This window comes from Herpailurus yagouaroundi, unplaced genomic scaffold, assembly GCF_014898765.1.
Source record: "Herpailurus yagouaroundi ecotype Mexico unplaced genomic scaffold, PumYag 162485, whole genome shotgun sequence".
NCBI lineage: Eukaryota > Metazoa > Chordata > Mammalia > Carnivora > Felidae > Herpailurus > Herpailurus yagouaroundi.
In genome coordinates, this window is record NW_024423209.1 from 47,887 (window position 1) to 73,590 (window position 25,704).

The window sequence follows — 25,704 nt, forward strand, 5'->3', positions numbered from 1 at the left end:
AGTTCCTATACATTCTCAGTTTCACTTCATCCTCTGACTCCCCTGGGTTCCAGTCAGCTTCATAATGAAAATAGGCGGTAAAATGAAACTACGCAAAGTTATGTCACCTGTGCACTCTAACAAAGGAACTCCACAAATCACATTAGGGAATGTTTTCTTTTCAAATTGATTTATTTCACAACACCCTGCTGTTTGGTTGTTTGAAGGCAAACAGCCTCAGAAATCAAATTTGCAAGTCTAAAATTAAGAGTATATGCATCATTCATGATTATTTCATAGTGTTCCCTAGCCTGATTTACAGTTGTCAAAATTAACATTACATGGCATGATCTATTATGTGTTTTGCTCAATACTGTATTATCCCAATCATGACAAATTCAATTAAAACTAATATCAGTTATCAGTTCATTTCAACTCTTCCATTTTTTAAGCTCTTTTCCACTCTTTCCTTTCTTTCTGCCAAAATATCTTATAAACTGTATGTTAATCTGTATATGACATCCCTTTAACAATAATTTCTTCATAATTTCCAACATAATCCTCATTTTCATATTTTGTTATTGAATTGCAGATTTGGTTTATCTTACTTTCCTTTCTTTGGTTTATCTTCTTTATTACAGAGAAAACCCCATAGGATTCTGTCAGGGATGGGTGGTTGTAGACATAAGCCTCTGACAATTAGAGATACAAAAATATTAACAAATTCTCTCTATATCCACCTTTATTTCAAATACAGTATCTTACAAGAATGAAATAAGTAATGCTGGTAATAAATAATTTTGCAGTAAAAATTTATGATGCACCAATTATTCAGGGAATCTCTATGATGTATTTGAAGATCAAAATATTCAATGTCACATATTTGTATTGGCTTTATGGAATATCATAAATTATGAAAAATTGTTTTTAAATATCTTTATCATAATAGTAAACTTTTACACAAAGAGAATTTTATTTTGTGCTTACTAGGAAGTATCTAAAAACAATATCCTATTCATGATATTTTGGATTGTTCTAGATTTTAAAATACTTTTTCTGGCTAGTGGGAGTAGAACCCAATGAACTCAGTAGAAAGACATATTCACAGTGAAATGTATATACTTACAAATTAAACACTTATCTTCTTAACACTGGTGTCATCCCAGTATACTAAAAGTACATAGATATAACAAAGGTGCATATTTTCATTTATAAAATCAAATATACATTGATTTCTTCCCACCTATGGAATATAACTGCCCTTTTGAAAGAAATTTAAAGAACCTTAAAGGTTCTTTATATAGAATTTTATAGAGTTCTATAATAATGTATAGAATTATTGAACTGCTATAAAGTATACCTCAAACTTACATAACATTCTATATTAACTATACTGGAATTAAAATTAAAAACAAAAAATTTAAAAAACACTAAAAATATTTCATATTTTGTTCTGTCATTCTTAACTTACACTGCAATGTTACATCCCACAGAGCTGCATTTTTAATAAAAAACGTTTTAAAACCTGTATGATATCCAAAACATATCAGTATACCACATCTGGTATGACTTTTAAAAGTATTCAAATTTCATACTACTGAAAATAATTTCTGAGAAATTCATAGTTATTATTCTCGAGTTAAGATCTCTTTTACCATCTCTATTTTTTTATTTTACTTTATTTTATTATTTTTTTTTCAATATATGAAATTTATTTTCAAATTGGTTTCCATACAACACCCAGTGCTCATCCCAAAAGGTGCCCTCCTCAATTCCCATCACCCACCCTCTCCTCCCTCCCACCCCCATCAACCCTCAGTTTGTTCTCAGTTTTTAACAGTCTCCTATGCTTTGGCTCTCTCCCACTCTAACCTCTTTTTTTTTTCCTTCCCCTCCCCCATGGGTTTCTGTTAAGTTTCTCAGGATCCACATAAGAGTGAAACCATATGGTATCTGTCTTTCTCTGTATGGCTTATTTCACTTAGCATCACACTCTCCAGTTCCATCCACGTTGCTACAAAAGGCCATATTTCATTCTTCCTCATTGCCACGTAGTATTCCATTGTGTATATAAACCACAATTTCTTTATCCATTCATCAGTTGATGGACATTTAGGCTCTTTCCATAATTTGGCTATTGTTGAGAGTTCTGCTATAAACATTGGGGTGCAGGTGCCCCTATGCATCAGTACTCCTGTATCCCTCGGGTAAATTCCTAGCAGTGCTATTGCTGGGTCATAGGGTAGGTCTATTTTTAATTTTCTGAGGAACCTCCACACTGCTTTCCAGAGCGGCTGCACCAATTTGCATTCCCACCAACAGTGCAAGAGGGTTCCCGTTTCTCCACATCCTCTCCAGCATCTATAGTCTCCTGATTTGTTCATTTTGGCCACTCTGACTGGTGTGAGGTGATATCTGAGTGTGGTTTTGATTTGTATTTCCCTGATAAGGAGCGACGCTGAACATCTTTTCATGTGCCTGTTGGCCATCCGGATGTCTTCTTTAGAGAAGTGTCTATTCATGTTTTCTGCCATTTCTTCACTGGGTTATTTGCTTTTCGGGTGTGGAGTTTGGTGAGCTCTTTATAGATTTTGGATACTAGCCCTTTGTCCGATATGTCATTTGCAAATATCTTTTCCCATTCCGTTGGTTGCCTTTTAGTTTTGTTGGTTGTTTCCTTTGCTGTGCATAAGCTTTTAATCTTCATAAGGTCCCAGTAATTCATTTTTGCTTTTATTTCCCTTGCCTTTGGGGATGTGTCAATTAACAAATTGCTACAGGTGAGGTCAGCGAGGTCTTTTCCTGCTTTCTCCTCTAGGGTTTTGATGGTTTCCTGTCTCACATTCAGGTCCTTTATCCATTTTGAGTTTATTTTTGTGAATGGTGTGAGAAAGTGGTCTAGTTTCAACCTTCTGCATGTTGCTGTCCAGTTCTCCCAGCACCATTTGTTAAAGAGACTGTCTTTTTTCCATTGGATGTTCTTTCATGCTTTGTCAAAGATGAGTTGGCCATACGTTTGTGGGTCTAGTTCTGGGGTTTCTATTCTATTCCATTGGTCTATGTGTCTGTTTTTGTGCCAATACCATGCTGTCTTGATGATGACAGCTTTGTAGTAGAGGCTAAAGTCTGGGATTGTGATGCCTCCTGCTTTGGTCTTCTTCTTCAAAATTCCTTTGGCTATTCGGGGCCTTTTGTGGTTCCATATGAATTTTAGGATGGCTTGTTCTAGTTTTGAGAAGAATGTTGGTGCAATTTTGATTGGGATTGCATTGAATGTGTAGCTAGCTTTGGGTAGTATTGACATTTTGACAATATTTATTCTTCCAATCCATGAGCAGGGAATGTCTTTCCATTTCTTTAAATCTTCTTCAATTACCTTCATAAGCTTTCTATAGTTTTCAGCATACAGATCCTTTACATCTTTGGTTAGATTTATTCCTAGGTATTTTATGCTTCTTGGTGCAATTGTGAATGGGATCAGTTTCCTTATTTGACTTTCTGTTGCTTCATTGTTAGGGTATAAGAATGCAACTGATTTCTGTACATTGATTTTGTATCCTGCAACTTTGCTGAATTCATGGATCAGTTCTAGCAGACTTTTGGTGGAGTCTGTCGGATTTTCCATGTATAATATCATGTCATCTGCAAAAAGCGAAAGCTTGACTTCATCTTTGCCAATTTTGATGCCTTTGATTTCCTTTTGTTGTCTGATTGCTGATGCTAGAACTTCCAGCACTATGTTAAACAACAGTGGTGAGAGTGGGCATCCCTGTCGTGTTCCTGATCTCAGGGAAAAAGCTCTCAGTTTTTCCCCGTTGAGGATGATGTTAGCTGTGGGCTTTTCATAAATGGCTTTTATGATCTTTAAGTATGTTTCTTCTATCCCGACTTTCTCAAAGGTTTTTATTAAGAAAGGGTGCTGGATTTTGTCAAAGGCCTTTTCTGCATCGATTGACAGGATCATATGGTTCTTCTTTTTTTTTTTTTTGTTAATGTGATGTATCACGTTGATTGATTTGTGAATGTTGAACCAGCCCTGCATCCCAGGAATGAATCCCACTTGATCATGGTGAATAATTCTTTTTATATGCCGTTGAATTCGATTTGCTAGTATCTTATTGAGAATTTTGGCATCCATATTCATCAGGGATATTGGCCTGTAGTTCTCTTTTTTTACTGGGTCTCTGTCTGGTTTAGGAATCAAAGTAATACTGGCTTCATAGATGAGTCTGGAAGTTTTCCTTCCCCTTCTATTTCTTGGAATAGCTTGAGAAGGATAGGTATTATCTCTGCTTTAAACATCTGGTAGAACTCCCCTGGGAAGCCATCCGGTCCTGGACTCTTATTTGTTGGGAGATTTTTGATAAGCAATTCAATTTCTTCACTGGTTATGAGTCTGTTCAAGCTTTCTATTTCCTCCTGATTGAGTTTTGGAAGCGTGTGGGTGTTTAGGAATTTGTCCATTTCTTCCTAGTTGTCCCAATTTGTTGGGATATAATTTTTCATAGTATTCCCTGATAACTCTTTGTATCTCTGAGGGATTGGTTGTAATAATCCCATTTTCATTCATGATTTTATCTATTTGGGTCATCTCCCTTTTCTTTTTGAGAAGCCTGGCTAGAGGTTTATCAATTTTGTTTATTTCTTCAAAAAACCAACTCTTGGGGCGCCTGGGTGGCACAGTCGGTTAAGCGTCCGACTTCAGCCAGGTCACAATCTCGCAGTCCGTGAGTTTGAGCCCCGTGTCAGGCTCTGGCCTAATGGCTCAGAGCCTGGAGCCTGTTTCCGATTCTGTGTCTCCCTCTCTCTCTGCCCCTCCCCCGTTCATGCTCTCTCTCTGTCCCAAAAATAAATAAAAACGTTGAAAAAAAAAATTTAAAACAAAAAAAACAAAAAAAACAAAAAACCAACTCTTGGTTTCATTGATCTGCTCTACAGTTTTTTAAGATTCTATATTGTTTATTTCTGCTCTGATCTTTATTATTTCTCTTCTTCTGCTGGGTTTAGGCTGCCTTTGCTGTTCTGCTTCTATTTCCTTTAGGTGTGCTGTTAGATTTTGTATTTGGGATTTTTCTTGTTTCTTGAGATAGGCCTGGATTGCAATGTATTTTCCTCTCAGGACTGCCTTTGCTGCATCCCAAAGCATTTGGATTGTTGTATTTTCATTTTCATTTGTTTCCATATATTTTTTATTTATTTATGTATTTTCAACGTTTTATTTTTATTTTTGGGACAGAGAGAGACAGAGCATGAACGGGGGAGGGGCAGAGAGAGAGGGAGACACAGAATTGGAAACAGGCTCCAGGCTCTGAGCCATCAGCCCAGAGCCTGACACGGAGCTCAAACTCACGGACCATGAGATCGTGACCTGGCTGAAGTCGGACACTTAACCGACTGCGCCACCCAGGCGCCCCTCCATATATTTTTTAATTTCTTCTCTAATTGCCTCGTTGACCCACTCATTCTTTAGCAGGGTGTTCTTTAACCTCCATGCTTTTGGAGGTTTTCCAGACTTTTTCCTGTGGTTGATTTCAAGCTTCATAGCATTGTGGTCTGAAAGTATGCATGGTATAATTTCAATCTTGTAAACTTATGAAGGGCTGTTTTGTGACCCAGTATATGATCTATCTTGGAGAATGTTCCATGTGCACTCGAGAAGAAAGTATATTCTGTGGCTTTGCGATGCAGAGTTCTAAATAGGTCTGTCAAGTCCATCTGATCCAATGTATCATTCAGGGCCCTTGTTTCTTTATTGACCGTGTGTCTAGATGACCTATCCATTTCTGTAAGTGGGGTGTTAAAGTCCCCTGCAATTACCACATTCTTATCAATAAGGTTGCTTATGTTTATGAGTAATTGTTTTATATATTTGGGCGCTCTGGTATTCGGCGCATAGACATTTATAATTGTTAGCTCTTCCTGATGGATAGACCCTGTCACTATTATATAATGCCCTTCTTCATCTCTTGTTACAGCCTTTAATTTAAAGTCTGTTTGTCTGATATAAGTATGGCTACTCCAGCTTTCTTTTGGCTTCCAGTAGCATGATAAATAGTTCTCCATCCCCTCACTCTCAATCTAAAGGTGTCCTCAGGTCTAAAATGAGTCTCTTGTAGACAGCAAATAGATGGGTCTTGTTTTTTTATCCATTCTGATACCCTATGTCTTTTGGTTGGCGCATTTAATCCATTTACATTCAGTGTTATTCTAGAAAGATAGAAGTTTAGAGTCATTGTGATGTCTGTATGTTTTATGCTTGTAGTGATGTCTCTGGTACTTTGTCTCACAGGATCCCCCTTAGGATGCCTTGTAGGGCTGGTTTAGTGGTGACAAATTCCTTCAGTTTTTGTTTGTTTGGGAAGACCTTTATCTCTCCTTCTATTCTAAATGACAGACTTGCTGGATAAAGGATTCTCGGCTGCATATTTTTTCTGTTTAGCACACTGAAGATATCGTGCCAATTCTTTCTGGCCTGCCAAGTTTCAAAAGAGAGATCAGTCAAGAGTCTTATAGGTCTCCCTTTATATGTGAGGGCACGTTTATCCCTTGCTGCTTTCAGAATTTTCTCTTTATCCTTGTATTTTGCCAGTTTCACTATGATATGTTGTGCAGAAGATCGATTCAAGTTACGTCTGAAGGGAGTTCCCTATGCCTCCTGGATTTCAATGCCTTTTTCCTTCCCCAGATGTGGGAAGTTCTCAGCTATAATTTCTTCAAGTACCCCTTCAGCACCTTTCCCTCTCTCTTCCTCCTCTGGGATACCAATTATGCGTATATTATTTCTTTTTAGTGTATCACTTAGTTCTCTAATTTTCCCCTCATACTCTTGGATTTTTTTTATCTCTCTTTCTCTCAGCTTCCTCTTTTTCCATAAGTTTATCTTCTAGTTCACCTATTCTCTCCTCTGCCTCTTCAATCCGAGCAGCCGTGGTTTCCATTTTGTTTTGCATTTCGTTTAAAGCGTTTTTCAGCTCCTCATGACTGTTCCTTAGTCCCTTGATCTCTGTAGCAAGAGATTCTCTGCTGTCCTCTATACTGTTTTCAAGCCCAGCGATTAATTTTATGACTATTATTCTAAATTCACTTTCTGTTATATTATTTAAATCCTTTTTGATCAGCTCATTAGCTGTTGTTATTTCCTGGAGATTCTTCTGAGGGGAATTCTTCTGCTTGGTCATTTTGGATGACCAAGGACCATGGTGCCCTGGACCTGCAGGGCACTTCCCCTGTGCTGTGGTGTATAACTGGAGTTGGTGGGAGGAGCCGCAGTCAGACCTGATGTCTGCCCCCAGCCCACCGCTGGGGCCACAGTCAGACTGGTGTGTGCCTTCTCTTCCCCTCTCCTAGGGGCGGGATTCACTGTGGGGTGGCGTGGCCTGTCTGGGCTACTTGCACACTGCCAGGCTTGTGATGCTGGGGATCTGGCGTGTTACCTGTGGTGGGTAGGCAAGGTGCACAGGGGCAGGAGGGGCAGGCTCAGCTTGCTTCTCCTTAGGTGATCCACTTCAGGAGGGGCCCTGTGGCAGTTGGAGGGAGTCAGATCCGCTGCCAGAGGTTTGGCTCCGCAGAACTGCAGAGTTGGGTGTTTGCACAGAGTGAGCAAGTTCCCTGGCAGGAACTGGTTCTCTTTGGGATTTTGGCTGGGGGATGGGCGGGGGAGATGGCACTGGCGAGCGCCTTTGTTCCCCACCAAACTGAGCTCTGTCGTCCGGGGGCTCAGCAGCTCTCCCTCCCTTTGTCCTCCAGCCTTCCCGCTTTCCGAGCAGAGCTGTTAACTTATGACCTCCCAGACGCTAAGTCGCGCTTGCTGTCGGAACACACTCCGACCAACCATCTTCTCCGCTTTTGCCAGCCAGACTCGGGGGCTCTGCTTGGCTGGCGAGCCGCCCCTCTGCCCCGGCTCCCTCCTGCCAGTCCGTGGAGCGTGCACCCCTCACCGCCCTTCCTACCCTCTTCCGTGGGCCTCTCGTCTGCGCTTGGCTCCGGAGACTCCGTTCTGCTAATCCTCTGGTGGTTTTCTGGGTTAGTTAGGCAGGTGTAGGTGGAATCTAAGTGATCAGCAGGACGCACGGTGAGCCCAGCGTCCTCCTACGCCGCCATCTTCCGGAATCCTTACCATCTCTATTTTTATCCACCCATCAATAGGAGCTCATGTGTATTCATATATATGGCGGTTAGTGGTCTGGTTTATGTCCATGAGTAGCATTTTGAAAACTTTCTTTTTATTTAAACCAAAGAAGAAAACTAATGTAAACTCAACTATCAGTGGTCGTAACTGATTTTTCTTCTGCAAAATTCTGCTTTGTCTGTCCCAGTACTTTATACTGTACATGACTGTACCAACATTCCAAGATCTTTTCAGTACAATGGTTTCTTGTATTAAGCACAGCACAGTTATTTTTCTCATTCACAATTCAATTGCTGTCCTTGTAAATACTATTAAACAAAATTTTCCTGGTCACAACCTTTAAAATCTTGTATCACTGACCACATATTCATACTAAATAGAGAAGAAAATAACTGCCAAATAAACTTTTGGGAAAAAATTAATCACTCTATATTAAGATGACTGAAGATCAGAAAAATAAAGAACAGAGCAAGGCCAAAGTGAAAGTAGAGGCTTAAAATTATGCTTAATATAGAAGGAAGAATTTTAAGAAGGTAACGAAACTCACAAAATAACTAATACAACATATTAGTCAACTCTAAAAGAGTGAGCATATTCTTAATTAGGTTATACAAATAGTACATTAATAATTTAGTAAATTCCTTATGCTATGTGAACTTTTTTTCCCCTTTTGAAAGCATTTCCTCCTATTTAAATCCCTCCTTGTTATATTCCAGTTAGAGGGAGACTCAGTACAACCCACATAAAAGTAGTAGAATTCCAGCAAATAGATGAAAACAATGGGTGAGGTCACAGTTGTTCAGGAGATGCAAGGTCATTGCCCCAAACTGCAGCCAGGCTGCTCAAGATAGTGCCAGCTCAAGGAAATTTGTTCTCACACAAGCTCAAGGAAGAAAGTTAAACTTAGAACAGTCAAATGGAAGATGTTATTAAGGACGGCTCCAAGGAAAAGTGAGGAAATTGGAATGGACTTTACTAAAAGTTTATGTGAAGGATGATTAAACGGTGACATCTATAATTCAGTTTATGGTTAGTCCCTGGTCCCAAATATTTTAACTTAAATAGTTTTAAATGCTACTCATGAGCTTCCTTTTATTCAACTGTTCCATAATAGGCCATCATTTAAACCAAAAATGCTCCTGTGAGATGACAGAGGGAGGTACAGGAAAGGTGAACCTATCTTGGGCATGATGAAACCATCACGTATCAGGCTGTGGGAAGTGACTCTGGTAGTCACACTGGTATCATGGTCAAAAGAATTTGCTAGTTTATAGGTGAATGTTGACAATACTAGCCTTTAATTTGCCATTATCAGTGCTAACTACTTGATAGTTGTGACCGAATAGTTGAGTGGCTTCAAGGAATACAAACAGGAGTAAACAGACAACATAAGTGAGGATGTTTATAAATGTACCAAAGGTTAAACTAAATAGACTAATGCTCAGAAACTAGTGGAGTAACCTCACAATATTTAAGGAAGAGATATGTCCCCTAAAACAAAAGGTATCAAGAAGCCTATTTCAAAAAAGGATACACTTCAAGCCTTGAAATATGTTCTCATCTGTTGACACTGAGACCAAGCTTCCTCCTAGAAATGTTTTCACGTGAGCAGTGCCTGGGGAGCTCAGTCATTAAGCAACTGACTGTTGATTTCAGCTCACATCATTATCTCACAGTTGTGAGATTTTGCCCCGCATGGGGCTCTACAGTGACAGTGAAGAGCCTGCTTGAGATCTCTCCCTCTCTCTCTGCCCCTCCCTCTCTCGTTCATGTGTGCACATGCTCTCTCTTTCTCTCAAAAAATAAAGAAACATTAAAAAAAAAAAAAAGATATGCTTTCACGTGAAGCACCTTTCACCTAGATACCCAGAGTAGCACTCAGACCTTGCACTCAGACCTTGGCCCTGCTCAAGGCTTTTTTGCTGCCCCTCTGCTTTTGTGCTCTTTTGGGTGACCTAGGCGAGTTACTTAAAACTTCTCGTACTCAACTTTTGCTATCTATAATGTAGGAATAGTAATACCTGCTTTAATTTATACACAGTGATCTTCTAAAAATATTTAAATATAAAAAATCATGTTTTACATAATTGCAAAGTTAATTCTGTACCTGGTCAATGTTGGACACACAGTACTTGCTTAATTAATAATTGTTTATTAGGTTAATTATAATATCCATATAACTTGGTAATCATATTCATGAGTTTCCACTGTCAAATTTAAAAAGTTTTTATTTATATATATATAAAACTAAATATGTGCATATATTGAAATATTTTTAATTTATGTATTATATAGATTTATAAAATACATACTTATAAATAATTTACGTTAGACTAAAAATCTCTACCACTAATAATAAACCTCTTTGTGGTTTGCCTTAAGATTTTAGGTAAAGATAACATAGGGGCACCTGGTGGCTTAGTGGATTAAGCGTCAGACTCTTGATTTCCGCTCAGGTCATGACCTCACAGTAGTGAGATTGGGATCTGTTTGGAGCTCTGCTCTAGGCATGGAGCCTGCTTAGGATTCTAGGATTCTAGGATTCTCTCTCTCTCTCTCTCTCTCTCTCTCTCCTTCTGCCCCTCCCCCACTCATATGCATGCGTGTGTGTGCTCTCTCTCTCTCAAAAAAAAGACAATGATTAGCAAAACATTAGTACTGTTTTCTTATTTCTTTTAGTTTTAATTCTTATGATTTTTAGTAGTGTTATGTATTTTTTAATAGTGCATGGATTTAGTTTATAAATAAATACTGCCTATATTGGAGTGTGCTCAAAACACGGTTTCTAATAAATGTGGAAATGACTGACACACAGGACAGAAAACCTAAACACTTAAGCTTGACCTCCAAGATTTGCCTGACTTTTCCTATAGTCTAGATTCTCATTCCTTTATAAGGAAATCTCTACATGTGTGATTGATCTGTGTACATCATATCCTCACTCAATGAATCATTACTGATGCAAATCTCAGGGCCTTTGCTCTTACTGTTCCCATATTTTTTTTTTTCATCATCCTCCCCTACTTTAGGCATATCTACTAATCCTTAGCCTTAGTAGCATTTCCTCTATGAAGCTATTTCTGATCCTGTCAACCTCCCACCAGGAAGAACTTGCTGTCTCAGTTGTCACTGCATATACTCCCTCTAGTTAGACATAAGATAGCACTGGTACTATCTTAGTATCTTAAAGTACTATGATACTGGTAGTATCTTAAAGTACTAATACTTTATTGCCTTTTTGTGTCAGTCTTTCCATAGCAAAGAATAGGTCCTTGAGATTAGGGTCTTTGTTTTTTTGTTTGTTTGTTTTTTTATATATTTCAGCACCCAGAATGTCGATGCCTTATGCTCTGATGAAGATAATGAAACAAATGCATAGTTAATTAATTAATACATAAACTAACGGCAATATAGAAGTAGCTTTCTGATTCTTAACATTGTACTCTAGCTGCTATATCCATCAGGGTCAGCAGAAAACAGATAGCAAAGTCACATGGGTTAATGACAAGAGTTTAATAAAAGGATTATTAACCTAAGTGTGGGTAGTGTTCAGAGAAATAATCAAAAGATGGTGAAGCACCCTGAGACTGATAAGTATGGGAAGATTGTCATTCCAAGGTGATAAAGGGACCAAGGAAAAAAAAATTACCAAAACCTGAAATGGACCTAGAGCTGTAGGGCAAAGCTGTTGGCAAGGGGCTATAGCTTTTTTTTAGAACTCAGCCACTGTTGGCCCAAAAAGACAGGAATATATACTCAATTCCTCTCTTACCACCTTCTTATATACTGCTGCTGTCTCCTATGGATAGGATCTGACCAGAAAGAAGAGAACTAGGAAGGCTTATTAAGATACTGCTCGGGGGTGCCTCGGTGGCTCAGTCGGTTAACCGTCTGACTTTGGCTCAGGTCATGATTTCATGGTTCGTGGGTTCGAGCCCCGCATCAGGCTCTGTGCTGACAGTTCAGAGCCTGGAGCCTGTTTCAGATTCTGTGTCTCCCTCTCTCTCTGCCCCTCCCCCACCCACACGCTGTCTCCCTCTGTCTCAAAAATAAATAAACATTGAAAAAAAATTAAAAAAAAAAAGATACTGCTCGGAGATCAGCTTCCAGCTATTTAAGCAGCATCCAGAAGGGCGGATAGTAAATACATACTGCCCAGTCAGCACTACATTTTGAGACAAGTAAGCCATGTACTTCTGTTATCTATATACCATCTACAAGGGAACGTGGGCATGTTGACTCTATTTCTTCAGCCAGCTGTGGGCAGCAGGCAGCTGAGGCAAGCTCGTGAAAAATGATGGTGAGCATATGGCAGGCAAATCAATACATGGAATGTTACAGAAAGTTTTTAAATCTGAAAGCCTGCTATTTATGCATGAGAAGTAGTAATTTTATAAATGGATTCTGAGTAACCTAAAAGTAGTCAGTATTACTTCAAACAGTGGGCAATTTTACTCCCTTCTTTTTGGTAAGGTTAGAATTAGATTTTCAAGTTCACTGATTCACAAAGTCATCCTGCAGGAATGGGCCCTCAGGAACTCAGCAGCACATCCGCTAAGTAAAAACCGTGCAGTTACTTTCAAGATTGAGCCTTGTCTTGGTCCACACGCACTATGTATCAATTCATTCTGATTTTCACTACGAATTGATTTCTACAACATGTCCAAATTAATTAGCTTTCTGCCAAGGAAGATCCATGGGATTTTAGACCTATAATTTCAGGTACAGTTTTTGCTCAGAGTTCACAGGAATCACAAGACTTGGGGGGCTTTCAGATTTTTTTTCAGCTCTCTCCCACCCGCCCTCATTGTTGACTCCTTTCACACATATTTCTACATGAAAAAGCTGAATCCCAGAGAGTTTAAATTATTTGCTCAACATTGTGTGGCCATGGATATACAGGTTTCTCTATTTTTATTATTTCTCCCTACCTGTCTATTACTTAAAATTCTCTTATCGATTCAACCAGTTGTTTTGTTTTGTTGGTATTGCGAAGCCAGTAACTTCATATTCAACTTTTCCGTCACTATTTTCAACAGCAATCCTTAAAGAGAAGGAGGGAGTAGTTAACAACTCGTATTGGAAGGTAAAACTGGAGTTAGGCACAAAATGACTGTGTTGCGAAGAAATACGGTTTTATCTTAACAAATATAATTTTGAAGATGAAAGGGTATGTCAGAAAAGTATGAGTTTAGAACAAAATTTCACAAAGCCACATATTATTCTTTGCTGTCTGAAATACTAAGACTGACTTCATCTAAAGACTAAAAGGAAAAATATAATTGATAAAATGATGGAAAAATACTCTAATGTGTCCATTTTTCCATGGATACTAGATTATTCTTGTCATGCTTTAGTCAGTTTTTTAGACTTTATTTTTTGTGAGTGTTAGATTTACAACAAAATTAAGAAAAAGGCATAGAGATTTCCCGTATTCTATCTCCACACATGCACAGGTTCCCTCATTTCACAACACTCATGAGAATGGTGTATTTTTTACAAAGGACGAAGCTACACTGACATACCATAATCATTCAAAATCCATGCTTTACAACATAGTTAACTCTTGTGTTGTACATTCCACTGGTTTGCACAAATATACAATGGCATATACCTGTCATTATAACGTCATCTAGACTATTTTTATTCCCCTAAAAGTTATGTACTTTCCCTATTCATTTCTCTTTCCTACCTAATACCTGACAACACTATGTAGATATTGTATGGATGTAAGTTTTCAGTTCCTTTGGGTAAATTTCAAGGAGTGTGGTTGCTGGATCATATGGAAGGGTGTTTAGTTTTGTAAAAAACCTCCAAACCGTCTTCCACAGTGGATGTACCATGTTGGATTCCCACCAGCAGCGACTGGAATTCTTGTTGCTTTATAGATCCTCACCAGCATTTGGTATTTCCAGTGTTCTGGATTTTGGCTATTCTAACAGGTGTGTTGCAGTATCTCATTGCTTTAATTTGCATTTCTCTGATGACCTACACTGTAGAGCATCATTTCATACACTCATTTGCCAAGTGAATTTTTTTGGTGACGTTGGTCTTTGGTCGATTTTTTAATCAGGATGTTTTCTTATTCCGTTTTAAGAGTTCTTTGTATATTTTGGATAAATCCTTTTATCAGATGAGTCATTTGCAAATATTTTCTCTTTGTGTCTTGTCCTTCTCGACAATGACTTCTGCAGAGCAGAAGCATTTAATTTTAATGAAGGTCTATTTACCAATTATTTCTTTCATAGACCATCTCTCGTGTTATATTTTAAAAAGTATCACCGTGCCCAAGGTCATCTAGGTTTTTTCTTATGTTACCTTCTAGACGTTTTATAATAATTTTGCCTTTTGCACTTAGATCTATGATCCATTTTGAATTATTTTTTTTTTTTTGTGGAGGGTATAGGGGCTGTGTCTAGGTTTTTTTTTTTTGCATATATTCATATGTTCCAGCACCATATGATGAAGAGACTGACCTTGCTCCAGTGTACTGCCTCTGCTCCTTTGACAAAGATTAGCTGACTATATTTATGAGACCTAGTTATTTTTTGCCCTTATATATTTGTGCCTAAAATAAATGTCTGCTTTACTGGGTTATCTAAAAACTGCATAGATCTCATTTTGTTTTTTGGGTTTTTTTTGGGTTCTTTTGCTTTTTGTTTTTGTTTTTTTGGCTTAGCCACGAGAAATCTGTTTTAGATCCCAAATCTGTCTTATTCCCTCAGGAATTTACCAAACGGAATTTCCCATACTTCCTGGCAACACTTCCAGTGGATTTATAATTATAATTAACTGCCTTTGCCAGACAATACAACAAAATAAGGCATGTTCAAAGATATTTGCTACTTCCACTAGATGTTTCTCGTATTACTTAGAGCAGATTTTATACTCCTTCCTGAAACATGTTATATCTTTGATATACAGATTCAGGTCTTTATTTCAGGAAGAGGCTATGTGCACCAGCTAAACTCTCCAAAGGTGAGGGTGGCTCCAAAGCCTAAATCTCAGGGTATGCTTGCTATAATCTGGAGATGTCCGCCTCCACTACTCACTTTCTCCACTTCACCATTGACAGCTTCTCTTAGCCAGGAGACCAGGCAAGTAACATTCGGGCTGAAATGTTCCTCCAGCTACATGTCTGTGATTCTGTGGTAAAGAATCAGCTCTTAAGGGAACTTCCTCCATATCCTCAGTTGCCTGTCTGTGCTGTCCTCCCACCCATCCCCAACTGAGAGAATCAATGAAAGGATTCTTGAATGAGCCTTTTGGGATTGTATCCTAATCACTTTACAGGAATCTCTTTCAGGCCTCAGGTCTTAAATTCCTTTCCATTTTCTTTCTTTTTTCCTTTCTTTCCTTCCTTCCTCTCCCTCCCCCTCTTTCTTTTCTTCCCTCCCTCCCTTTCTACTTTCCTCTCTCCCTCTCTCCCCTCTCTTCCTTTCTTTTCTTTTCTTTTCTTTTCTTTTCTTTTCTTTTCTTTTCTTTCCTTTTCTTTCTTTCTTTCTTTCTTTCTTTCTTTCTTTCTTTCTTTCTTTCTTTCTTTCTTCTATATACAGAAGTGTTTATTTCTTTTAATGGTGTTTCTGGTTGATTTAAAGGCAGGGGAGTGGAATAAAACTGCCTTTACTCCCTCATTTTTATTTACAAATCAATTACTGCAATGGACTGAATGTGTGTGTCCACCAAAATTCATATTTTAAAATCTTAACCCCTAATGTGATAGTATTAGGAGCTAATCAGGTCACAAGGTGGAGACCTCATGAATGAGATTAGTACTCTTAAAAAGGGACCCCAGAGTGCTCTCTCCTTTTCTGTGCCCATGTGAGGATTCAATGAAAAAGCCAGAGATCTACAACCCGGAATAGAGCTTTTACTAGACAGTGAATCTGTTGGTGCCTTGATCTTGGATTTCTTAGCCTTCAGGACAATGAAAAATAAATTTCTGTTGTTTATAAATCACCTAGCCAATGCTACTTTGTTATAACAACCGTGACTGAGATAATCTACCTCACTTAGTAGTAACTACATATTCCATACATGGAAGCACCTTGATTTAACTAGTCCTTTTCCTGGTGGAATTTAGATTGTTTTGCTATGGTAAATCATGCTACAGTGAGAGTTGTACATCTATTTAGAAGAATATCATACAGAATCACTGACAAAGGTAGTGTCCTTTTTAAATTTTGATACATACTGCAAAAGTATTTTTCAAAAAGGTTGCACCAATTTTTGTCCCCACCAAGAATATGTCTAGTTTCCCCAATTCCTTAATGTTAAATATGATTATTAATAAAATATCAAGTCTCAGACTTCTATCCTTAAAAAGACTTGCTAGCAGGGTTGGCCCTTGGTAGGTATATGGAAACTTAACTGGTAAACAGTTCTTTACACTGCTAAAAAATTTTTTCTGTAAATGAGAAAATTGTGATAAATGACAAAGTTGTTCACTATGCTTACTTTGTTCATATAAACAATGTGCTTTATGGAGAACATTTGGCTTTCCTATATGCTAGGCAGAGGGTGCCTACATGATCCAATAAAAATTTGGGACACTGAGTCTCTAATAAACTTCCCTAGCAGATAATGCCTTACACAATTTTGCTGCAACTCTTTGCTGGAGGAATTAGTGCAGGCTGTTAATTTCCACAGGGAGAAGACTCTGGTAGCTCAACATTTCCAACAGAACTTTATAGAGTGTTTCCTACAGACTTCTCCCCATGCCAGTTTTTCTTTATGATTTTGGTTTGTATCCTTTCACTGTGATGAATCTCAGACATAAATTTAACTATATGCTGAATCTGTGAGTCCTTCTAGTGAATTACCAAAACAAGAGGCTGTCTTAGTGATCCCTGACATACTATGGAACATTTTATTTACTAATCTGAGAGGTGAAAATGGGATTTAATTTTTTTAATTTCTTAATGATGACTGAGGATTAGCATATTTTCTGTGCCCTGATCCTGTCCTTTGCTGATTTTAATTTTTAGAACAGTTACAGGTTCACAGCAAAATTGAGTGCAAAGTACTCTTAAGTACTCTTAAGTGCAAAGTAAAAATAAACCCCCTGCCCTCATACATGGATAGCCTCCCCCAATATCAACGTCACTCACTAGAATGGAACTTACATTAATACATCATAATCACTCAAAGTCCATAGTTTACACTGCAGTTAACCTTTGGTGTTCTACATTTTATGGGTTTGGGCAAAAGTATAATGGCATATATCTATCATACAGAATAGTTTCATTCCCCTAAAATTCCTTGTGCTCCCTCTGTTCATCTCTCCCTCTCACCTAACCCTGAAAACACAGCTGCTCTTTTCATGGTCTCCACAGTTTTGCCTTTTCCATAATGTCACATAGTTGGATTCACACAGAATATAGCCTTTTCTTTCACTTGGTAATTATGCATTTAGTTTCTTCCATGTCTCTTCATGGATGCATAGTTCCTTTCTTTTTAACACTGAATAATATTCCATTGTCTGAATGTGTTACAGCTTTTTATCCATTCATCTTCTCAAGGACATCTTGGTTGCCTTCATGTTTTGGCAACTGTGAATAAAGTTGTTATATAAACATCTCTCTGTAGATTTCTGTGTGGATATAAGTTTTCCGTTCCTTTGGGTAAATACCAATGAGCACAATTGCTAGATCATATGGTAAAGAGTATGTTTAGTGTTATAAGAAACTGGCAGGCTGTCTTGAAAAATGACTGTAACCATTTTGCATTCCTACCAGCAATGGTCACATTTTCACCAGCACCTGGTGTTGCCAGTGTTCTGGATTTTGGGCATTTTAATAAGTGTGGAGTCGTATTTCTGTATTGTTTTAATGTGTATTTCCTTGATCTACTATGATATATCTTTTCATATGCTTCTTTTCCATTTGTGTATCTTCTTTGGTGAGGTGGGAAGGTCTATGGCCTATTTTTGAATAAGGTTATTTGTTTTCTTATTGTTGAGTTTTAAGAGTTCTTTGTATGTTCTTGATAACAGTCCTTTATCAGCAAAGCCTTCCAAAAACATTTTCTACCAGTCTGTAACTTGTCTTTTCAGTCTCTTAATTTTCAGCTCATTTTCAATTACGTTTTGACCCTTTTCTTAATGAATTCTTTAAGTATTAAGAAAATTAGTTCTTTGCCAAGTAAATGTTCAAATATATTTTCTCAGTTTGCTACCTGGGTTTTAACTTCATTAATATTTTCCTTGAGCAAAATTTTCTCTTTTTTAAAAATCTAATTGAATATTTCCTTGCATGATCTCTGCATTCTGTCACCTAAAATATCCTCCTTTTCCTTTAAAATTTTTACCCTTTCTTCTAGCATTATAAAGAAAAATTTTTAAGTACTGAAAATACCTGGGCTTCGTTTTGGTATAATGAGTATCAAAGGCATATAATTATTCTTCTTTTTCTTTTTAATTCTTATTCATTTACATGGTTAAGCACCAGCCCCCCAAACAAAACAAACTAAATAATTTCTCACCAAAGGCAATGTTTTATAGGGTTTTGGAGATCTTCTTTCTAGACTTCTGTTTGATCTATTCATGCACTTACATAAATTTGTTGTTATTATTTTCATAGAATAAAATACATGTAACTATTTGGGGACATTAGTTTTTTCTCTCTACTTTTATTTTTTAAAAATTTTCTTGGTCTGTCTTGTAATGCTTATTTTTCCCTTATAAGTTTTAAAGTAAAAATGTGGGGACCATGGGTATATTTAGTAAGTGTTCTGGATAGGCACACATCTTTTTTATGTTTCCAAGTCTGGTGTTCTGTGTAGAACTTTTATAGTTAGGTTTATCCACAGATTTATTTCTGTCTTTTTAATTTTTTTAAGTGGAATATTTTAATCTTCTGTTTCCATCATGTTTAATAGTTATGTGTATTTAGGAAATAAGTTGATTGTTTTTATATTATTTTGTGTCAATCAACCCCCCCCCCCAAGAGTTACTTTATTTTTATATTTTTAATTGATTCTCTTGAGTTTTTCAGGGCATATTCATAATCTCTGGGGGGAAAAAAATCTTAATTTTTCCATCTGCTTTCCAATTTTTTTTTTTTTATATTTTTTTTCAACGTTTATTTATTTTTGGGACAGAGAGAGACAGAGCATGAACGGGGGAGGGGCAGAGAGAGAGGGAGACACAGAATCGGAAACAGGTTCCAGGCTCTGAGCCATCAGCCCAGAGCCTGACGCGGGGCTCGAACTCACGGACCGCGAGATCGCGACCTGGCTGAAGTCGGACGCCTAACCGACTGCGCCACCCAGGCGCCCCAATCTGCTTTCCAATTTTTACTTCTTTCTCTTTTCAACTACATTAACTAGTACTTACAGATCAACGTTAACTAAGACTGGAGTTAATGTGCTATCCTTTGTTGTTTTTTACTACAACAGAAATACTTCTAGTGTTTCAGAATTTGAGTATTATGCTGGCTGAGAGTCTGATATCTCTTTTTCTTTATTCTATACCAGTTCTTCCATAAGGATGTTATTTCAACCTCTTCTAGAAGAATTATTACCCATGTGCAATTTCAATCTATGGATTAAATTCAGGAATGTCTTCTATGATACCTTTGTGTTGTTTTTCCTGTTACATTTGGTGTTTGGTTTTTGTTTTTTCCTATTCTAATTCTTCTCGTGGTCCTACCTTCAGGAACACCAGAGTTTCATATAGGGATCTCCCTTGCTTGTTTCCATAACCATCATTTTTTAAAATTTACAGTTCAGTTATATGGTCTTAAACTGTTCTATCACTGCCTCTTCTTCACAAGATATTTTTCCATTTTTAGTTCTAATGTTAATTCTACTTCTTCTTGTTTTCCAATTCCCCTCCATTTGAGCTCTGCCAAATCATTCATTCAATTCATGAGTTAAGCTTATTCAATATTCTTAACTCTTCTTTCTGTTTTTGGTTTGGAAACATCATATTTCCTTTACTATTTTTAGTTTCTTGGAGAAATGTTTGCCCTTACTTTCGTATCAACTCTAGGCTTGGGGCAGTACTATACTTAAGCTTGGCTGAAACTCACTAACTAGTTCATAGGGAAGCTCCTTGTGTCCTGGTATGTGTGTAGTGATTTAGAATTCTTGTCCACTGGCCACCAACCTTTAGTCCATCAGTCCATCAAACTGGTAGTCCTTTCTTGGCAGTAATGGCATAGTGAGCTTCTTATTCAGTCTTGCCTATTATGCCATTCTGTTTTCAAACAAACTCAAAGATGTTCCAGCAGCCCTTTCTCTTAACTCAGACCATGCCATAGTGATGAGGTGTCATTAGCTTAGCCCTCACAAAGTTCAGGCTACTCAGAAATTTTGAGTGTTCACAGAAGTTGCAAAGACAGAACACCCTTCTAAGTGTCTTCCTTCAGTTAGTTAATTTTATCACATTCTCTAAATCTCTAAATCATTTGCGACTTGAGACTGTGACTGTTTCCTATTGTCATGAAAGAATAGACTTTCATTTGTATTTTTCATTCTTATTGATATCAGTCTGTTTGAAAGCAACAAGTAGGGCAGATCTATCATCTTCAACTTGCAAGTTCTGGCAGTAATTCTGCTACAATTAAGCAGAATTGTTGGCATTGACCATTTACTCTTAATTTCATTAGCTTCACTGATGTGGTGGAAAGTTTGAGCAAAACATAGGTCAAAATACCTGATTTTTGTCCCTTCTTCCCTGAGACTTTAACTTTCTTAATCATATATATTTATTCATATATATTCTTATATATAATTCTTAAATGCAAGAGACATTAATAACCAATTTAATGTAAAGCTTAATCTATGGCCTAATAAGTTATAACATATAGGTAATTGCCATTTTGTTGTTAGATAGGCTATTTCTAATAGAATCTAAGCATCTGACAAATGATCTACTGATTTTTAAATGTGTTTGCTGATTTTTAAATGTGTTTGCTTATTTCAAACAACTAAATGGGAATATTAGGCTCTATGCAATGGTAGGTACTTTCCTAATTATACTTTTAATTGACTGGTCAACATTAAATTAAATGTCTACAGCACGTTAACTCAGTGACAGCAGGAGACACCTCAAGTTGCCTTGGAGGCTCATTTAATTACTTAGTGCGGGCCAAGTAACTAACATAACTATAATACTTCAGGAAAAGAGATCAGGAAATCACTAGGATAAGAATAGTCAGAAAAGAATAAAACAGGGATTGAACTGGATATAGAATCAGAAGTGAACACATATACAGACACATACATGTAAGGAGTTGTAGGAACCTGGAGGATCAAGGCAAGATGTCAAGCAACCATTAACGAGACCAAGACCGACCAAGACAGGACCAATACCACGAGATGAAGAAAAGAAAGATTACTGGTGTGGCTGAGAGAAAATACAACTGTCTAAGTACAAACAGGGGAAGGACTGGACATATCCTAAAAATGGTGACCAAAGGAACGCTATAGAGAAACTACTGTCTAGATAAGTCAAGTGTTCATTTGTTTACTCATTTATTTAAACTATACCCTGCACTAAAAAGGCTTTAAAACCAGCTTTCAAAATCCACAGATAGCAAAATCACTAGGTAGCAATGAAGGAAGGAAAATAATGGGGGAGAGAAAAAGACGAAGCCAGCGGGTTATGGTAGTAAGCAACGTGCCTGCCGCACAGTCCTATTCATGTTCCCAGGAGCCAAAGCAAACAGGCACATGTGATCTGGTATAAGATTTCCAGGGCCACGAGGAAAGCCACTGAGCTGCTCGCCAGCAGCACATGGGTTGAGACTTCTGTGAAATTTATCTTATGTGTTTTTAATCAAGAGAACAGACTGTGTGATGGAGGAGATGACACTTTCAATGTCATTTCTACAATAAATATGATATAAAATTCTGACTGATGCTACCATAATTTCACTCCGTTTAGTCCAAGTCATAACTGCATAAATAGTTCAGAAAAAGCAATTATGCAAATGATCCAGATAAGACACTCCCAGATGGTCTGGCTTATCCAAGAGCAAAATTTAGAATATCCAGAGAACATCATATCCTTTAGATAATCCTCAATGAATAATCCTCAATGAATATTTTCACAACAAGTAAATCACACATGAGAAAGTCCTTCATAATACAGTCATTATTTACCCAGAGATAATTTGACAAATAATTTCTGTCTAGAACATGCAGCCAATTAATTACACGTTTTCTAAACTACTCATGATTAAATACCATCTACTTAATTTTTTCTGGTCCTTCCTTTTTTTCCCCCCCTCTGGGGAGATTTATTCCATTTTATAAAATGTGAAAGAGAATTATTCTTAGGTATAGCTCCCTGGGTTGCTATTTAGATTTTGTTTATAGGGTAATTCTAAAAATGCTATGAACTTGGAGAGATTACAAGTATGCTTTTCTCTCACTAAAGTAAGTATATGAATTCAAAATCCCAAAACTCCAGCTACTGGGTAAGTTTCTTGTTCCCCCATTGGAGGTGGAAACAGTTCTACTGACTTAGAGAAGTAGTGTCCTCTCACGGAGACTAACTGATGCTATGGCTTTTGGACAGCGAAGTTTCAATTCACTCTAGTAGTACAGGGCCTAAACATGAGTAAAACAGAAATAATGTCAGGAAACCCACAAAAGCTCAAATGCCTTAAGTAGAAAATCTTATGCTTGAGCGTAGCTCATTCTAGGTTGTATACATATGAATCTCAGGACTTAGTACAGCAGAGTCTTAAGTACTTTCTAGCCCATGGCTTGGACAGTGAGACACACACACAGTTAACGGTTATAAAATGTTACCTCAAATTGGCAGCCTTCCCCGTCTTGTTAGTACACGTAACCTCTCTGGTCTGATATCCAATCTGGATATCCCAATATTTGTTCTCTTGTCGGTTCTGTCTGTTCCTGTTTCTTTTCTTCTTAATAAGTTCACGGGCTTCTGGATCCTTCACTCCTTTTCCTCGGTCCTTTTCCCGTTCTTTATTCTTCCCACGTCTCCTTGCCTGTCTTACTTGTCTGGAGTGAGGCATTGAGCACGAGCTCCAGGGCCCCACATGCAAGCTGTACATGGTCTCTTCATCCTCACATGGGCTGGACTGGCACACCTGAAACTCTGTCAAGTTCGGGCAGCCGGAGCCTCCAAACTGGGGTGGTGCTACCACATGCCGTGTCCGGTGCTGGAGCCCACTGCCACACGTCTTGGAGCATTCTGACCAGGCAGAAAACTCAGACACGATGCAGTCTTGCTGGCAGGGGATGAGACAGGCCTGTTCCAGGAGAGGTTTGGGCTCAAAGTACTCACAAATGATATCCTCTGCTGGAATGTCTTTCTCTTTCTGGATGCATGTTATCTCTCTCACCTGAATGCCTTCCTCCCCCTTAACGCACTCAAGGGGTTTCTCCAGGCTTTTGGAAATCACAGGCTGACAGTGATTCCAGGGTCCCAGCCTCCAGTCATACAACTCCTTGTGCCAGTCACACACTTTGAAACAGTTTTGCTGATTACTGGGTCTCTCGGCCTGTTTACAGTTTGTGTGTAACGTTGTCCAGCCTTCCACATGAGCACACCACACAGCCCGGGTTTGAATGCCTCCTGGGCCACATTCATCTCCCATGCATCGGCCCCACGGACCTGAAAATGATACAAGAGTTAACAGTGCCACTGGAAGAAAACTGTAAATTATTTCACTTTCCGGAAAGACATGTCAAGATCTAGTACGTTAAGTCTCCCTGAAGTGTTATAAAGTAGGTCTCTGCACATGACTGCTGGAAGGTAATGATCTGCACTCAGTAGTTTTGCAAAGGGAGAAGTATGTCACAGAGTCTATATACGGTAACTTCTGGGACACGTTCATTTCAGGTCCTTTTGGGATTATTAGGATTGCTTTTCTTCATTTCCTTAATTTTAGGTGGAGGACCCTTGCTCATAAAGGACATCAGGAATTAGTCACAGTGCAAACATTACTCCTCGTCTTGTAACTATCAAATCCATGTCAGTAACAGGCAAGGAAGGTGGCCCCTTGTGAACAACTTCAGCTCCTATAGGCTTCTCTTTTCCAGAGCAGTTAAGGATTTTGTAGAACGTATTCTCCTCTTTCTCATTTTCTAATTCTGCACATACTGTGACTACAAGAGTCTAGCGGGTATATATGCGTGTACTGACAGAAGTGTTAACTTTCTGGTAACCAAAGCTGGGAAGTGACAAATTTTCATTTAAGCACATACTGCCTTTAAATTTACTCCCCTCCAAATTAATTTTTTCTCATCTCCCCAGTGAAGGATAAAGATGGGCAGGAGAATTAAAATTTAACTAAAGAACTCTTATGATTTTCTGTATGTTAAAGGGTTTTTGGGAGTTTTAATCAATTTATTTGTTTCCTAAATAGAAACTATTGGGGATTATATAGCTGTTTTATGGAACACTTAAGTCAGTGGCTTTAGAATGAAGTGTGAGCTTTTTAGCTTAGAATCCTTCTTAGCATAAACTGAAACCTTCTTATTTGCACATTTTTTTAATTACAAAAGGAATTCCAGTGTTTTGAGAGACGTCTCAATTTGTGAAATTGAGAATTATTTTGGAATCTTAAAGAAACAAAATGATCATATATAATTGCATGATTTTCAAAATATGGTCCATGGAATTTGAGGGATTATTTGGCATAGCCTAGAGTCATCTTCAACAGGTGGTATCAGAAGGTGAGGACCAGCATAAAGGATTGGGCTCTAGGGTCCCCAGCCAAACTCCACTGCCCTTCTGCATCATTGTTGTTCAATAAGAAAAGCTCCGTTATTATTATTTATTTATACATATGCTGATATTATGCATAAGATTTTGTCAGACATGAGACTTCTGCTGGAAAGTGAAAACCATGAAACGAAGCCAACAGATTCACTCCACTGATGAGAAAAACAGGTGACAAGAAGGGGAAGTGATTTTCCAAGTTCACATCTTGAATGAATAAAAAAAAAATATGCTGGATTTCAGATTCTTGTCCTGACTTATAGTTTTATGATTTAGCCTAGATCTCAGCGCTTGAGACTTAGATATTCCTATGCAAAATAACTAATCTAGAAAGAATGCAATAAGAAGAATGTGTTCATTATGTGTAAACATTTAATTTTGTTTAACTAGGAACATGTTTACAATTTGATGATGCCAACTTCATTACAAATGGAATAACGGAGTTGTAAACAGGACAATATTTTCAGTCAATATCCTTTCTAATCATTATTACATGAAACTATGAAATGGATATTTGGCATATCCATTTCAGTACTTTATGAAGTTCACATGTAGAGTTATAAGGGACTTAAAACACATTTAGGGAAATAGTCTTCCCAGAGTGATGTCAAAACTTTATGAGCTAAGAAAGTCAGTGAGTTTGCTACAACTGTCATCATGCAATATCTGATGATATCTTAATTTTATTTTTAATTCGTCAAAGGGAATTATACATTCATGTGTCTTGATGCTCTGAGAAATTTTCTAAATATACAGTTTGGAAATCTAAACCTAGATGCTTTTCAAAGGAACACAGGGATATGTAAAAAAATTTTAGATTTAATTCCATACATCTGTGGCATTTTTTCCTGTTTCCTACTGTGCTTAAACAAAACAATAATCTCTATTCCCA

General features: G+C 37.7%; 1 protein-coding gene across 2 annotated transcripts in view; it reads right to left on the reverse strand.

Moving 5' to 3' along the window:
* The window catches only part of LOC121026795 (thrombospondin type-1 domain-containing protein 7A-like), a 55,407-nt gene extending 29,980 nt beyond the window's left edge, over window positions 1-25,427 (reverse strand). The window contains exons 1-2 of one of the 2 annotated variants that reach the window (XM_040469581.1): window positions 25,402-25,427; window positions 22,871-23,703 (exon numbers count right to left, since the gene is read on the reverse strand). In XM_040469581.1, the coding sequence (XP_040325515.1) occupies window positions 22,871-23,685 (815 nt within the window). In that variant the 5' untranslated portion in view covers window positions 23,686-23,703; window positions 25,402-25,427. Of the gene's footprint in view, window positions 1-22,870; window positions 23,705-25,401 lie in introns of those variants that run through there. The other variant, XM_040469580.1, reaches the window with a different exon arrangement.
* Between the last annotated feature and the right edge of the window lie 277 nt (window positions 25,428-25,704).